Source organism: Pollicipes pollicipes, unplaced genomic scaffold (genome assembly GCF_011947565.3).
Source record: "Pollicipes pollicipes isolate AB1234 unplaced genomic scaffold, Ppol_2.1 Scaffold_5724;HRSCAF=6776_pilon_pilon_pilon, whole genome shotgun sequence".
In the NCBI taxonomy this organism is placed as follows: domain Eukaryota; kingdom Metazoa; phylum Arthropoda; class Thecostraca; order Pollicipedomorpha; family Pollicipedidae; genus Pollicipes; species Pollicipes pollicipes.
Genome location: NW_023596746.1, coordinates 45,386,567 through 45,400,369, shown reverse-complemented (window position 1 = coordinate 45,400,369; position 13,803 = coordinate 45,386,567). Strand labels below are relative to the sequence as shown.

General features: G+C 52.9%; 1 protein-coding gene across 1 annotated transcript in view; it reads right to left on the bottom strand.

Annotated features, from left to right (window-relative positions):
• Positions 1 to 1,426: 1,426 nt before the first annotated feature.
• The window catches only part of LOC119102233 (glutamate receptor ionotropic, kainate 2-like), a 31,680-nt gene continuing 19,303 nt past the window's right edge, over positions 1,427 to 13,803 (bottom strand). Inside the window, 12 exon segments of the mRNA XM_037225597.1 lie at positions 1,427 to 3,516; positions 3,958 to 4,110; positions 4,544 to 4,711; positions 5,851 to 5,865; positions 5,867 to 6,032; positions 6,643 to 6,785; positions 7,805 to 7,859; positions 9,021 to 9,158; positions 9,564 to 9,702; positions 10,105 to 10,189; positions 10,901 to 11,107; positions 11,457 to 11,657. Of these exon segments, the coding sequence (XP_037081492.1) occupies positions 3,340 to 3,516; positions 3,958 to 4,110; positions 4,544 to 4,711; positions 5,851 to 5,865; positions 5,867 to 6,032; positions 6,643 to 6,785; positions 7,805 to 7,859; positions 9,021 to 9,158; positions 9,564 to 9,702; positions 10,105 to 10,189; positions 10,901 to 11,107; positions 11,457 to 11,657 (1,647 nt within the window). The 3' untranslated portion in view covers positions 1,427 to 3,339.

Sequence of the window (13,803 nt, the reverse complement as noted above, 5' to 3'; positions counted from 1 at the left end):
CACTAGCTAGGCGGGGTGGGCTGGGCTGCGGGCTGATATTTTTTCGGAAGGTTGCGTGTCTAATTTAAATCCACGACTGGTTTTTGGCAGCCCGCAGACAGCTTCAGTCACACTGTGCGCAGCTTGTGCACCGCTGTACAATATTCTCTCGTTGCCTACGGCCAAATGCTGCCTTCACAGCTTCCCTCCAGCCAGCCGCTGAAAGCATCCGCCCATAAACACCGCTGACACATTCCAGACGTGCTTCAGATAAAGTAAACGCTTGCGCATCATCATCTATCAGTCCGATGCTTGGAAGACGCCGGCGTCGATTGCTACGCCCCCCCCCCCCCCTGGATTTCCGGCGGTCTTACTGAGTCGAAATCGCCTTGTGCTCCCAGCTTCATCGCCAATCGCCAACTTGCACTGTCTGCACAACATTGACTGAGAGCCAATTGAAGTCCGTTATATCTGGAAACCGTCTTCACGAACGTCAGACATGAAGGACTCTGCAACAGCATGCTTCTTGGCCTTTAATGCAGCATGGTCAATAAGCGGCAAGCTTTGAATGACGTTTCTTTGGCGTTATGCACGCCTCAATGGTCTTGAGACAGTCTGCACATCTTCGCGGGCGTGTAGCCGAGAAACTAGAGTTTTAGGTCTTCACTCAAGGAGTGCCCTCCCCTTTATCCCAACGACGCGATAAACCGTACGTTCATACCACAAAATATAAATTCAAGTCGCGGCACTCCCAGCTAAGAAGTAGAAACAAACATAAAAAGGCAGGCGGAGAGGTGGTGCAGACACTGCAGGATTCGTGGCTTGCAATAGACGAGGACAAATCATACATGAGAAGACTTAAAGTAGTCATAGCCGAAGTCAGCTCATGACAGCCCGCTAGAACCAACTCATAAATTACTAGCGCTCATTCAGTGTTAATAAAGGTTATCAGTCTCATAAGTCGGAGGGGCCTGGTCATTTTCATGCCGGGTCTTGAGCTGGATCTCCAGGGAGTCCACCCAGCTAAGCGAAGCTTGTTGTTGAGGGAGCTCCCTCAACCAGCGCCATGAATTTTGTCATGATTGTATGAATACGGATGAATCAGAAGTTCGATCCGACTTGCAGTTCCGTGAAGGCAGTTGAATTAAAGGCAGTGAACGCAGATCTGGTACATGCTCGCTGCCTCGTTCTTTTTTATCACTAATGGACGTGGCATCAGAGGGTGGTGGAGCCAATGACCCGTCCTATACTACGATGCGGAAGGTGGCAATATCACCGAAGCTGGCGAGGGGAAAATTGTGAGGAAATAGTGGAGGATATCCCGTGAACCGTGGCCTTATTCGTTAGCCGGATGGTCCTGACCAGTAAGGGTGCTGCGTATCAGTGCCGGCTACAAGCCCGTAGACCAAATGAGCACACCATGCATAGCAGGTTTTAGTGGAGAGCCCACCGGTGATATTGGCATGCCTTAGACAAAGCTGTGACGCCCCACTGACGTCATGGAAAACCTAGACTATTCGACAACGGCATCGGCTACTAAGACGATTATGCTGCATTGATTCTTGTATCTTATTTTCGGTGCCGACTCTGACACTTCCGCGCAGCGAAAACATCCAACATAACGTACATGAAGTTGTGTTGTCAAAAAGGTCGCTTATACACTCAGCCGGAGCGGCTCAACGGCTACACAGAGAACAACGGATGTCCAAGTCAAAACGCCTGCGCCGCCCAGTCACCATTGTTAAAATACAAACATCTCTGTGACAGAGCAACATGGCTACACTGGGACGCCTGAAGACGCAGCTCTCTACAGACATCTGAAGCGGCATGAGGGGACCATTGAGGTATTGGGTTTGGCGCGATCTCGGAGTGAGGCGATGCACGCACATCGGCTGCCGCGTAGCATAGCCATTCGGCGTCTGCTGCGCGCGCGGAGGTAACTAGTGGACGGGTGCACATCAAGCGCGGCGTGTATTTCGCAGCGCGAAACAGGACATTCAAATGCGTGAAAAAGGACGCCTGCTATCTGCCAGGGTCAATTATTGATCTTAAGTTCATGTTTATATGAAATAAGAAGCTCTACATGCGGGATAGTCGCCCTACTGACAGGCATAGATCTGCAACTGTGGGGATAATCACGCTATTGACAGGCACATGTCTGCAACCGTGGGAATAATCACCCTACTGACGGACACAGATCTGCAACTGTGAGGATAATCACGCTATTGGCAGGCACATGTCTGCAACCGTGGGAATAATCACCCTACTGACGGACACAGATCTGCAACTGTGGTAATAATCACCCTACTGACAGGCACAAATCTGCAACTGCGCAAAAGCAACCGAGCCACGAACTTCGACAACTGGTTCAGTAAAGACTCAGTTTATATATGGCACACTTACTGAGGCATCACAACTCTATGACGCAGTTCTCTATCATCAGAATTAAGACGAATGAGAATAATGACAATACCGTTAGGATTCAGTCACTGAGCTGACTACACAGACGTGTCAGATCCGGGAACTGACACCATTCAAACGTAAATATTGCCACATCGTGGATATGTGCTAACGTGAGCATGTGCTTCACTAGTAAGGGAACCTATCGAGAGCCAAGGTTCGGCGCTACCTAAGCCCACTCAGACGTACTTAGTTTACGTCTCTTTTCATTTAGTTTGCACTTTTACCACGTCACTTCTCCGTGTCCAGTTTTCTCTGTGCGATCCACGAGGTAAAACATTCTTCTGTCTCGTCATCGATTCTACATGCCACTTTGATGTCCCGTTTGGCCTTCCATGGTGCATACCCAGCGCCGCATCTCCAGCGCTGCATCTTCGGCCGTGATCGCACCCTACTACCGCCCAGGGAACAAGCATTGCTATCGCTCACACGCGCGCACCACCGCTCTCACTCTGTAAGCACCTCAGCAGCACCACCGCTCTCATTCCCTTAGCACCTCAGCAGCAGCATCGCTCTCACTCCGTAAGCACCTCAGTAGCACCGCCGCCCTCACTCCGTAAGCACCTCAGCAGCACCACCGCCCTTACTCTGCAAGCACCTCAGCAGAACCACCGCTCTCACTCTGTAGACACCTCAGCAACACCACCGCTCTCATTCCGTAGGCACTTCAATATCGTCGCACCTCCGTAAAACGTCGCTGCGCGCCGCATCTAAACACGACCTGCGCCCTGTATCACCACAGGTCCCAAGCGCTTCACCTCGGCCACTCAGCGCGCTCCTGAGCTCGTCCCCGGCCACGTCCCGCCTCTGTCCCGGCCACGTCCCGCCTCCGTCCCGGCCAGTTCGGGCTCCGTCCCGCATGCATGCCGGCTAGGTAGTTGTGCGGCGGCGGCTCGTTGCTCAGCTGCGGCTGGTGTAGCCATACCCGCTGGCGGCGTACTGGCCCGAGCTGTTGGTGCTGAATGGAATGGTGGCCTCGTCCTCGTCGACGGTCACCGGCCGTCGCACCGGCTTGGTGTTCCCCCGGAAGCGGAACACGAAGGAGAGCTCCTTCATGGCCTCGCTGGCGAACGGCACCTGCGGAGCCACAGATCGTCAGAGGTGGCGGGGGGGGGGGGGGGGGCGTTATCTCGGTCTCTTAGCGCCGGCGACGGTGGGGTGACAGGATACCGGGGCCTGGCCGACGCGACGGCTCCCGTCTGACAGAACTACTTCACCCTGCTTCGGCCACACCGGCCTCGGCCGATCTCGCGGCAGCCTGTTGCCAGTGTCCCGTGCGCCGACGGGCTCCCGTCTGACAGAACCACTCCGCTCTGCTTCGGCCATACCGGCCTCGGCCGATCTCGCGGCAGCCTGTTACCAAAGTGTCCCGTGCGCCGACGGACGGTCCGTGACGAGTACCGAGACCCTGGCGCGACTACCGCACCTGTTACCCACGCGCCACCACCTCGCCCCACGCTCACACCTCCTCGAGTCGCGGACTGTTTTCGACCGGCGCGGCACGAGGTCTGCACTCACATTCTCCTCCGCCGCCTGGTTCCGCACGGCCCAGATGAACTCGAGGCACGACTGGACAACGGCCAGCGCCACGCCGCACATCAAGCAGACAAACACGCCGCCCACGTTCTTCAGCGTCAGCGCCGACACGCTGCCCTTCTTCGCGTTCTGCTCCTGTGGAGACGGCGGAAGGGCAGGTGTCAGGGGCGGACGGTTCACTGGAATGGAACCGTTTGCCGTACAGGTGATGCAGGTCTGCGGCGTGGGGTCTGGCTGGCAGGCAGGCGACATGTACATGGGAACTGTTTCGCTCGGTACACAATCGTGGGTCAGTCCGAGCAGGCAATACAAGTTACTGCCGTAAGGCTTTATGCGACAGAGTATGCGCCCGGTTGAGCTCTGAGAAATGACGGTTGTGCCGACAACAGGAACTTTCGGCTGATAAATTTTTCATGGGATACATTTTGAGCGGTTACGCGATTTGAAAGCCACGATAGCTGAATGCTTATGTTGTTGTGTTCCCGAATTGGTATTTTCGATGAGCGTTCTCGTGCGAATCTTAAGCATGCGGGCAATGCACCATATTCCCTCAATGATGTAAACGTACCAGACATTTGCCGCCCTCTTTTTTGTTTTTCCACCATAGTGTTTTCAGGCGCTGGAGCCGGCCGTCCTCCTGCATCTTCAGGATGATCTCGCTCAGCTCAGATGCTGACACCGGGGACCACTTGCTCACTGCAATACCGTATCCCTTGTTGTCTAGGAGGCCGCCCACCTGCGAACCAGGATATGATGATGAGCTTGGCTGGCAATGGGGTATGACTGTTCTTTCGACTAAATGCTGTCGTGTGAGTTACTTGATCGAACAGCATTGGCACCAGGAGTCATCTCCAAGCAAAGCTTGGTGTTTGGACACCTGCTGTTTGTTGTGGCTTGTAGCTTATGCCACGCCATCCCAGTACTCCCAACCATGAGATCATTTCCACGATCTGTTTGCCAAGCAGTACCGAGGATTCCCAGCGTGTCAGAAACAGCAATGACACGGCTGTCCGTGGTCCATGTCCCCATCATCGTCGGGAGATTTGACGCCTTCGGCCCAGTATCCAGCGCACCCGAACCTGTTCGTTTAGTCAGTCGCCAGCCGTCTGCGATTGTCGCCGACAGCTTGTTGAAGGCGGGAACGTAATCTACCACGTGTGATTAGAAGGTTTCTGAGCGCTGACAAATTGCCGTCGTCCACGCTCTCGACGCCAGACTTTGAGGGGCGTAAGCGGACATTCACGAGTGCCGTGAGGGATCAAGGTGATCATAGACCTGACGTGGCGATGTGCCTTGAACCTATCGTGTGTGCAGAACGCTCGCTGTAACGTGGCAGCGACGCACTGCCCACTAGGCAGCCGGCACGCTGTATGACTCGCAGATGACATAAACGAAACGAAAAACAATCCCAGCTGATGTGATTATTTCCCCAAGAGAAAGAGAAAATTAGAGAGAAAGAAAAATAGTTTCAAAAGCCGTAAATGTGTCCCATGTCACAGATCATTCGCATCCCTTTTCTACGTTTGAAAATAATTACCGCATACACGGGAAATTCATGACGTCTGAAACAACGAAAGTTCCTCTGTTTTGCGCACCGACTGCTGTGACGGCCCCGACCCTATCGCGTGGGTGAGCGCCGGACAGCTGGGTCAGCGCCCGCTCTTGCCGGTTATGAAACCACCCGTGTCACAGCGGCGCGCCGCCCTCTCACGTTTGAAAATCTGGGTCAGGTCACAGAGGCGTCACGCCGTCACAGGTCACGCTGACTTCTCACCTAGCCCAGTCACGGCACGCGCCTCCTTCTCACCTAGGTCAGGTCAGAGCACGCGCCTTCCCCTTAACTGGGTCAGGTCACAGTGCGCGCCTCCCTCTCACCTGGGTCAGGTCACAAGCGGCGCTCTATAGTGTACTCGATCGTTGAGGACTCCATGAAATAAGCGTATTTGCCGGCAGCGGTTGACACGCGGTTGATGCCGTCCCTCGTCTTCTCGAACACTGACGGCTCCTGGGACTCCATGAAAGACCACATCTTGTCAAACGGCGATATCCTGGAGCCTCTGTTGGTCGGACAACAGCTTCGGATAAACGGCACCTTTGCTGGGGGTTCATGGGCATCAACAAACATTTTCATAACGGGATACCATGGCGGGGAATACCTGCACGCCCCTGTAGAAGCAGAGTGTCAGCAAAAAGAAGGAAGGAGAAGGGCGCAGTTACGCAGTTACAACAGCCGAGAGAGATTGGAGAAAGATGGAGAGAGCGAGAGAGAGGAGAAGTAGAGAGAGAGATGAAGAGAGAGAGAGAGAGAGAGAATAGAGAGAGAGAGAGAGAGAGAGAGAGAGAGAGAGAGGAATAGCTGAGATCTAGAGTTATATGTATGAGAGATAGCAGCGCTATACTCGAGACGAGTCGAGAGAAGATCTCTCATGGAGAGAGAACCCTCGCTCATCGCCTCGAGAGGAGAAAGCTCTCTCTCTCGATGTGAGGTCCCGGCATTCCTCACCGGTACTCTGATGGAGTGTGACTGCCGACGCAATATCGTAAGGGCACGTCAGTGATGTTGGACGGCAGGAGTCATCGGAGCTGGTGCAGTATCGTCCGGCGCGAGACGCGGAGCGGCAAACACAGCCTCCACCACCCCACGCGCAGCGCCGATGCCGTGCGCACCTGAAGAACTGAGCAGTGGCGCCGCTCTCCTGGACGCCGTACTTGATTTCGGTCTGGCGCGCCAAATCCTCGGCGCTCGAGATCGGCGACACGAGCGTCTCCACCGTCAGGAAGGCGGCCAGGTTGGCGGTGTAGGAGGAGACCTGCGACCGCAGACGGTGTCGTCACGGAATGACGTCAGAGTCGCAGCCGGACGCGGCCAACGTACGACCGTACGTCACTGGTTCGTGCCACCGGTGCCCCACGGGCGATGGGAGCGGTCGGATGATCTAAACGCGGGCTGATAAGCTACGGATCTGTGCAGCGACCGCAAGCTGACCTGTTACGCGTAATGAAAGTGGTTTGCCAGTCCGTAAGCTGTCCGATCTGCTTCAATGTCCCGGTGTAAGAGTGCTCAAAAATTTATTCAGCGAGGGGAGCAATAAAGGAAGAACGACGCGAGCATAACTATTGATGGGCTCCGCACGGTCCTGATCTAAGTAAAAGCCGCGAAAAGAAGGCTAGCGATGTCATCCGACTATGCAAGGCCGCATCCAATCAGGTTGGGCCACATGGTAACCATAATGTGTGAATCTGACCATGGAGAACACCTTCCCAGTACAAACCATCTTGGAGAACGGAGCAAATACTGACGCCATAATCCAGGTGTTGTGACTAAGCCCGTTGACGAAATGGTTTTTATATCGACAGAAGCGATTCAGATTAAGCAAGCGTTCTAAGTGAAGCGTGCACATCTTCAATGTCGGCAGCAGTGCGTCACCAATGCAGTCGCAGATTTCAGCCCGGCGCCTGCGACGGCCGGGCTGAAAGGGTGGCCGGCACACTGTACTTTCACGTGGGGGCGCAGGCTCGGGTGCCGGTGCCGGGGCCCGGCTGCACCACGGCCCCCGAGCGCTAACATGGCTACTGAAGTCGCTGGCGGCCCATGGAAGGGTGCGCGACGACGTGCGTCGCGTCCCGTCTTTAACAAAAAAAAGGGTGACGAGATCAGGGCGCAGCTCACAAGCAGATGCGACTGCAGATGTTCGTATGCGGACGAACGTGATGGGGCAGACGTGTTTGGATGTGCATAAGCTACGCCTGTTCCCAGACTATTCAAGGCATCAGCGACGCAGAAAAAATATCCGTGAAGTGGGGAAAGTCAAGACAGATGAGTTCTTACCATGATCAGTGTGAAAAACCACCAGCTTCCTGCCACCATTCTGGTGGAAACGGCTCTGAAAAAGCACCCATACGCGTCACTGGAAAGTCCGCGGGCAGTGTTCCGGTCTAGGCCTATGAAGATCTCACAAACTGAACGCAAGACCTAAAGCCCTGTAAGACAGGGAGATTGTCGGTTTTGAAGCGAGGCTGGCGCCACAGCACAAACCGTTGTTTACTTTGTGACTACTACGTCACGACAAGGAAACGTTTCTCATGGGCTTTCGTGACGTTTTGTGCTACTTTGATGCTAATACCAGCTGTTCTTGAGTGAACCGTCTTGCGCTAAAGTAGGATAAGACCACGCAGCGTGTTGTCAGAAATATTTTTACTTTCACGATTCAAAGTCTGGCATTTCATCCGGAACATGCTCAAGATCTGTCTCCCGGACTGAAAAACAAATCACAAAATTGACCTTGTCGGGTCGTTTTGTGTGATTGGTGCAACTGAGCGTACAACTTAGCATTTCGAAGGTTCTAGTTAGAACTACGTGCCGTACGATCGCTGTTACCGTTACACGTCATTTGTTAAGACTGACAGATTGTAGATATATATTACGCATGCTTCTAAAGCCATGTGAAATAAACACAACCAACCGCTTGTTAAACACTTACTATCTAGATTACCTTGCTTCCTCTTGTGCAGCTACAAATACGCTACAGAGCATGACGAAACGTGTTGAAACGTATGGACAGAGATTCAGGCAACTCCAGAGCGAAAAGTCAAAATTACGGAAGAGCAATTACTTACAGGAAATGTGCGTGTGGACGTGGAGCAGTTAGTGATGAGGATCAATTAGTAACTAGAATCGCTGTAGCTAAACAATTACACTGGGCTCAGAAGCCCCTATGGCTCACAAGCGTGACAGCCTTACTTCGGCGCAATATCAGAACCCTGTTGCATGAGAGAGCCTATGGTAAACCAGCAGCCATTCCGAATGTTCACTTCGTTCTCCAGTTCCTCGGGTTCGTCGTTACAGGGGTGGGGGTTCACCCACTCATAAGGGCTAAACCTGAAAAAGTGAGGGGGATAAAACGCCTGTTTCGGCGTCACATCCCACGAAGCCGACATGGACTCCCCCGAACAGCAGCACCTGCCAAAGCCAAGCACGTGGGCGGCGAAACCAAAAATGGCCACGCAGGGGAGGACAGCGGCGCATATCGAAGGGAGACCCTTACTTGGGGAGAAAGTCGCACCCCTGCTGCACCAGCGATCCAATACAGAACCACAGCGCGTTTAAAAAGTTAAACTGGTTTTCCAGCACGTCCTGGTTCAGGTGGCAGGGATGCGGGTGATCCCACTCGTAAGGGGTGAACCTGCAACCAGAACAGCACTCTGCGCGTGGGAACAGGGCATGGAGACAGATTACGGGGAAAGACGACGATTTACCGCAACACATGACAGCAAGTGACTACGGCAAGACTCCATCATAGACTGCATACAGTAATGGCGTACGCCAGAATCTAGATCCTTTTTAAATATAACTAAATTGTGGTAATAGAACATTTGGAGAGATTACCCATCGACTACATAGCTTTGGCAGGTAGTTGGGTATGCGTTTGGGTTGAACAGCAATATTGTAGCATTGTGATGTATCTGATGGAGACACAGGTCTTTCAACGCGGGTGTGACTAAATGAATCACGATGCTGCACAAATGCAGGACATCATAACCAACCAGCGCCTTATGGTGTATGTGTGAAGCAGAGGGGCGCGGCTTACCTGGCTAACAGAAACATGAGCACGGACACGCCCAGGTAAGCCAATGCTATGTAGATCCAGACCTCCAGCGACAGTGGTGAGAGGAAGGAGAAGAGGTTCGGCGGCTGGCGTACCGGCTTCGTGTAGAGCAGACCGATGCCTGGCGGCAGGGCGCCGCAACCTCTTATCACACAGCATACACTAGAGGCCCAAGCCGAGAGCATAGGTCCGCCTACAGGTCTCAAACAGCTGGCCACAAGGTAAGCTATTAACTAGCCTTTTAGCCTAGCTTACGTCATCTCATTTATAGGGGTCTACCACGAGTAGCGCGAATGTCACGCGTAGAGGCCGGCGGTGAAAGAAGCCCGCGCACAGTTAGCACTCCGCGCATTTGCTCAACCAAGGGGTGTGGGTCATACATTTGCATAACAGCATTTCGATACACCAACCTCGAGATACTCGCAAAACTCAACCGAATAGCCTGCAGACGCTGCATCAGTATGTAACCTACTAATCGCCTAATTGACCTGGCACTTCCTGGAGACATGTGTGCGCGTCTCACCTAGACTGAGCCACTGCATGGTGAAGTCCACCACCTCCTGGCGACTCTTCGTGATGGTCAGATCGGTAATAGCCATGTGGGCGTTCTGAAACGGCCCAGGTCTCGGGCTAACAGTCACAGTGGGGCTTTATCAAGCGGTATGCAGACCACGGGCGTCTATGAGTAGGCTATGGGCCGTACATGAATGTCTTTCAAGCCTATGCATGTAGAGAAATTATTCGGGTTTTTGTCCTCAACCATGGTGCTATTAACACAACACCACGGCGGGTCGCCTCACCGGCCCCCGCCAGCTGTTGGACTGCTCTGATGAGCAGCTAAGAATGTTTTACGCTCGGCCATTTGCTTGGCCATTGCGCTACGCTTTCGAGAACGACTCTCCATGACAACCTTCCCATCGGTAGAGTGGGGCTCTTACTACTACGCTGTCGAAAACGACCAACAACATTTGACAAAAACTCTAGCCACTTCACCTAGTGCTGTGATCAAACATGCATCATAATATGCATCATACATACATCTAAAGAAAACGTGATTCTTTGACACGGCGGTAGCGGCGCGACAGCTGGCAGCGTCGGATGGATTGCCACACATTGGTGTAACTCACGCCGTCCAGGAGTTCGCTACAGCTGGCGGCGTTGGATGGATTGCCACACATTGGTGTAACTCACGCCGTCCAGGAGTTCGCCACAGCTGGCAGTGTTGGATGGATTGCCACACATTGGTGTAACTCACGCCGTCCAGGAGTTCGCTACAGCTGGCAGTGTTGGATGGATTGCCACACATTGGTGTAACTCACGCCCTCCAGGAGTTCGCCGATCATGCCGTTCCACTTTCCTGTCTTCGCGTTGGGACGCCCTGGTGTGTCATCGGGATTCAGATGAAATGAGTAGTTGAAGTTGAGCTCTTTGGACAGCTCGTCGATGATGTCTACACAAATGCCCTCGAACCGGTCGTTGCCCTTCCTCAAAATGGACGACTCTTTGAGCATCGTGTACGGATCTTTCTGGGAAACATAAAGTAAGGCATTCAGTGTTGCAAAAAAGTACGTCCGAGATCGAGTTTCGTCATGAAAGACATGAAGCCACGGGGAGGGTGGCGAAAGTACGGCTCCAAACTGGTAGAGCAAAAAACGAAACTGAGCTTTTGCGTAAATTGCAATTTGTGCGGAGCTTACATTTGACGCAGCTGAGGTGAACGCCAGAGCAAAGCTTATGAGACTATCACTTAGCAGCCACAAGAGGCATTGCATGAGCATCATAAGCATCGGTGTATAATCCGATCAACGCAACCAAATGATCTGCCAGCGGCCCCCGGACGCGCCGCTGGCCGTTCGCTCTCCGGTGCCTGCTGACCAGGATGGTGGTGATGACGACGGTGCGGTTCTGGTCCTGGACGGCAGGCCTGGCCCGCTGCGTCATGTTGGAGCCGCGTGGACTCCAGCTGCCCAGCCTCACCAGGCCCGACTCCTTCAGCTCCACCACGTCCAGGCTGAAGAAGGTGCGCCGGCCTTCGGCGTCGAACTCGATGCGGCCCGTCAGGCCGTCCTGTTTCACCTTCACAGGCCGCCAGCGGGCACGCGTCAGCGCCATGCCCGTCCGCCTCCGCCGCGCGCTCCGGGAGGCGGGGGCACACCCGCCCGCAGGGGGCACGTGACCCGGCGCCGGCCGCAGCACCACTCAGCACGGCAGCGAGACGAGTCAGGCCGCGTAGGTGGCCTGGCAGCCTGATGCAGGATGGAAGGGGTATGTCCCCTTCTCCGGGGACTCACCTGGGCTTCAGCTGCTAGCGGCGAGCAGACGTGTGGATAAACAAATCCTGCCGCTTAAAGGTTGAAGCCTTTAGATCACACTCTCAAATCGAGCTGACTTGACATGTTTACAACGATAACCCATCTCATGCGAGTTCTCTTTAAGCAGTCTTTCATTTGTGCTGCTAACGTTCAGCAAGAAAAGACTGCGGGATCTTCGACATGTTTTAAAAGCCACGACAAAGACGCCTAGAAGGCAACTTATATGCGCGCAGAATAAAGGTGCAAGAACCTCCAGTGGCATTCGACTTAACGACTCCACGAGAAGTGCCTTCAAACTTCCGTCGGCGTATCCTCGTATTCCGTACCTGCTACTCAACACCCGCCGCCGACTACAGCCAGGCGCTCCTAAGCCAAGAGCACAGAGTACGGGTTCCGTAAAGTGCGCATTGTTTGGCCCGACCAACAGGAAAATGTGGGCTGGCACCGTGCCAAAGGCGACCGACACAGCTCTGGGATCCGTGGCTCCCGGCGGCATAAACATAGTCCTCAGCAGCGCCGTCTAACTTAAGAGGTCGGGGCCTCATTATCTCCATGTTCGGAATGACACGACTTGAATGGTAGACTCAGCATATGACACACAGCGCTCTGCGTGACAGGGGCTGTGGACAGGTGCGCGGCCAGAGCTTTGGTAAATGGGACACAGTGTTGATAAAGGGCCCCCTGATAGTAAAAGGGCTCCCCAAAAATCCCCGGATATGACCCATTCGTGATTGAGGACATGTTTTTGTTATATATATATATATATATATATATATATATATATATATATATATATATATATATAGTGTGTGTGTGTGTGTGTGTGTGTGTGTGTGTGTGTGTGTGTGTGTGTGTGTGTGTGTGTGTGTGTGTGTGTGTGTGTGTGTGTGTGTGTGTGTGTGTGTGTGTGCCTGTGTGTGTTGTGCGCACACATATATGTATATATTACGCATTTTACCTTCCTGTAACTGAATGACCGCGAAGTCGAGGCGCCGTGAACCCTCACCCACCTTTACCTTCTGTAGCTGGAATATGGGCCAGACGCCACCACAAGGTCAGTTGTGCCTTAAGTTTATAGCAAGTAACTGACAAAATCAGGCGTTAACTAGCTGCATGACATATTTCGCCGTCACTTTGCATTTCACAATGGTCCAGTGGAGAAACCAACAAAACTCAGAAGCTTTGTGAGAACTTTTATCTGGGTTGTACAGAAATAGCAAGGATTCCGCAAATGTAGATTGAAGGTCAAAATGGGTCAACCATTTGTATTATCACGGTGAGGGGATGTTTTCCTGGATATGTTCAACATCCAGTCCGAACTGATAAGTGATGCAAATTAGATAACGTAGTTTTAGGCATGCGCGCTTGCAAATCTCAGAAACAAAAGCTCGACGTCGGGCATTGCAGTCTCCATAGACCGCATGACGTTTGCCTCGTGGCTTATACTAAGTCGTGGCCAGCAGGTGGACGAAAAAAGTGACGCATTTCAAAGAAGTACATTGGCACGCTTTTGGACACCAAATTGTAAATTTAGAGACATTCCGGGCGTATATATCACCTGTTCACCTGCAACATTGTATGGCCTGTTTTTTAGATTGATGACAATAACGTATTGGTTTACAGCACCGCGAAGTGGTGCTGAAAGCTGGATGCCGAGCTCAAGGGCAAAGGTAAAATTTCTAGTTGTTGTGTCGCTTAACTGTTAATCTGTCCAAAGGACATCCTCAAACCTGTAAAAAAAAGATTCACCTATTGTAACCCTTGAGTTGTACGAATTAATTGTGAGAGAAATTCAGAAACATAATTTGCTATAGTCATGGACGCGCGCTCGGCGCCCGCCCTCTGGCGTTACTTGCAGCGGCCAGGGCCGGTCAGTTTTACGAAAGCTGCGACCCAAGCCATCGCTATCC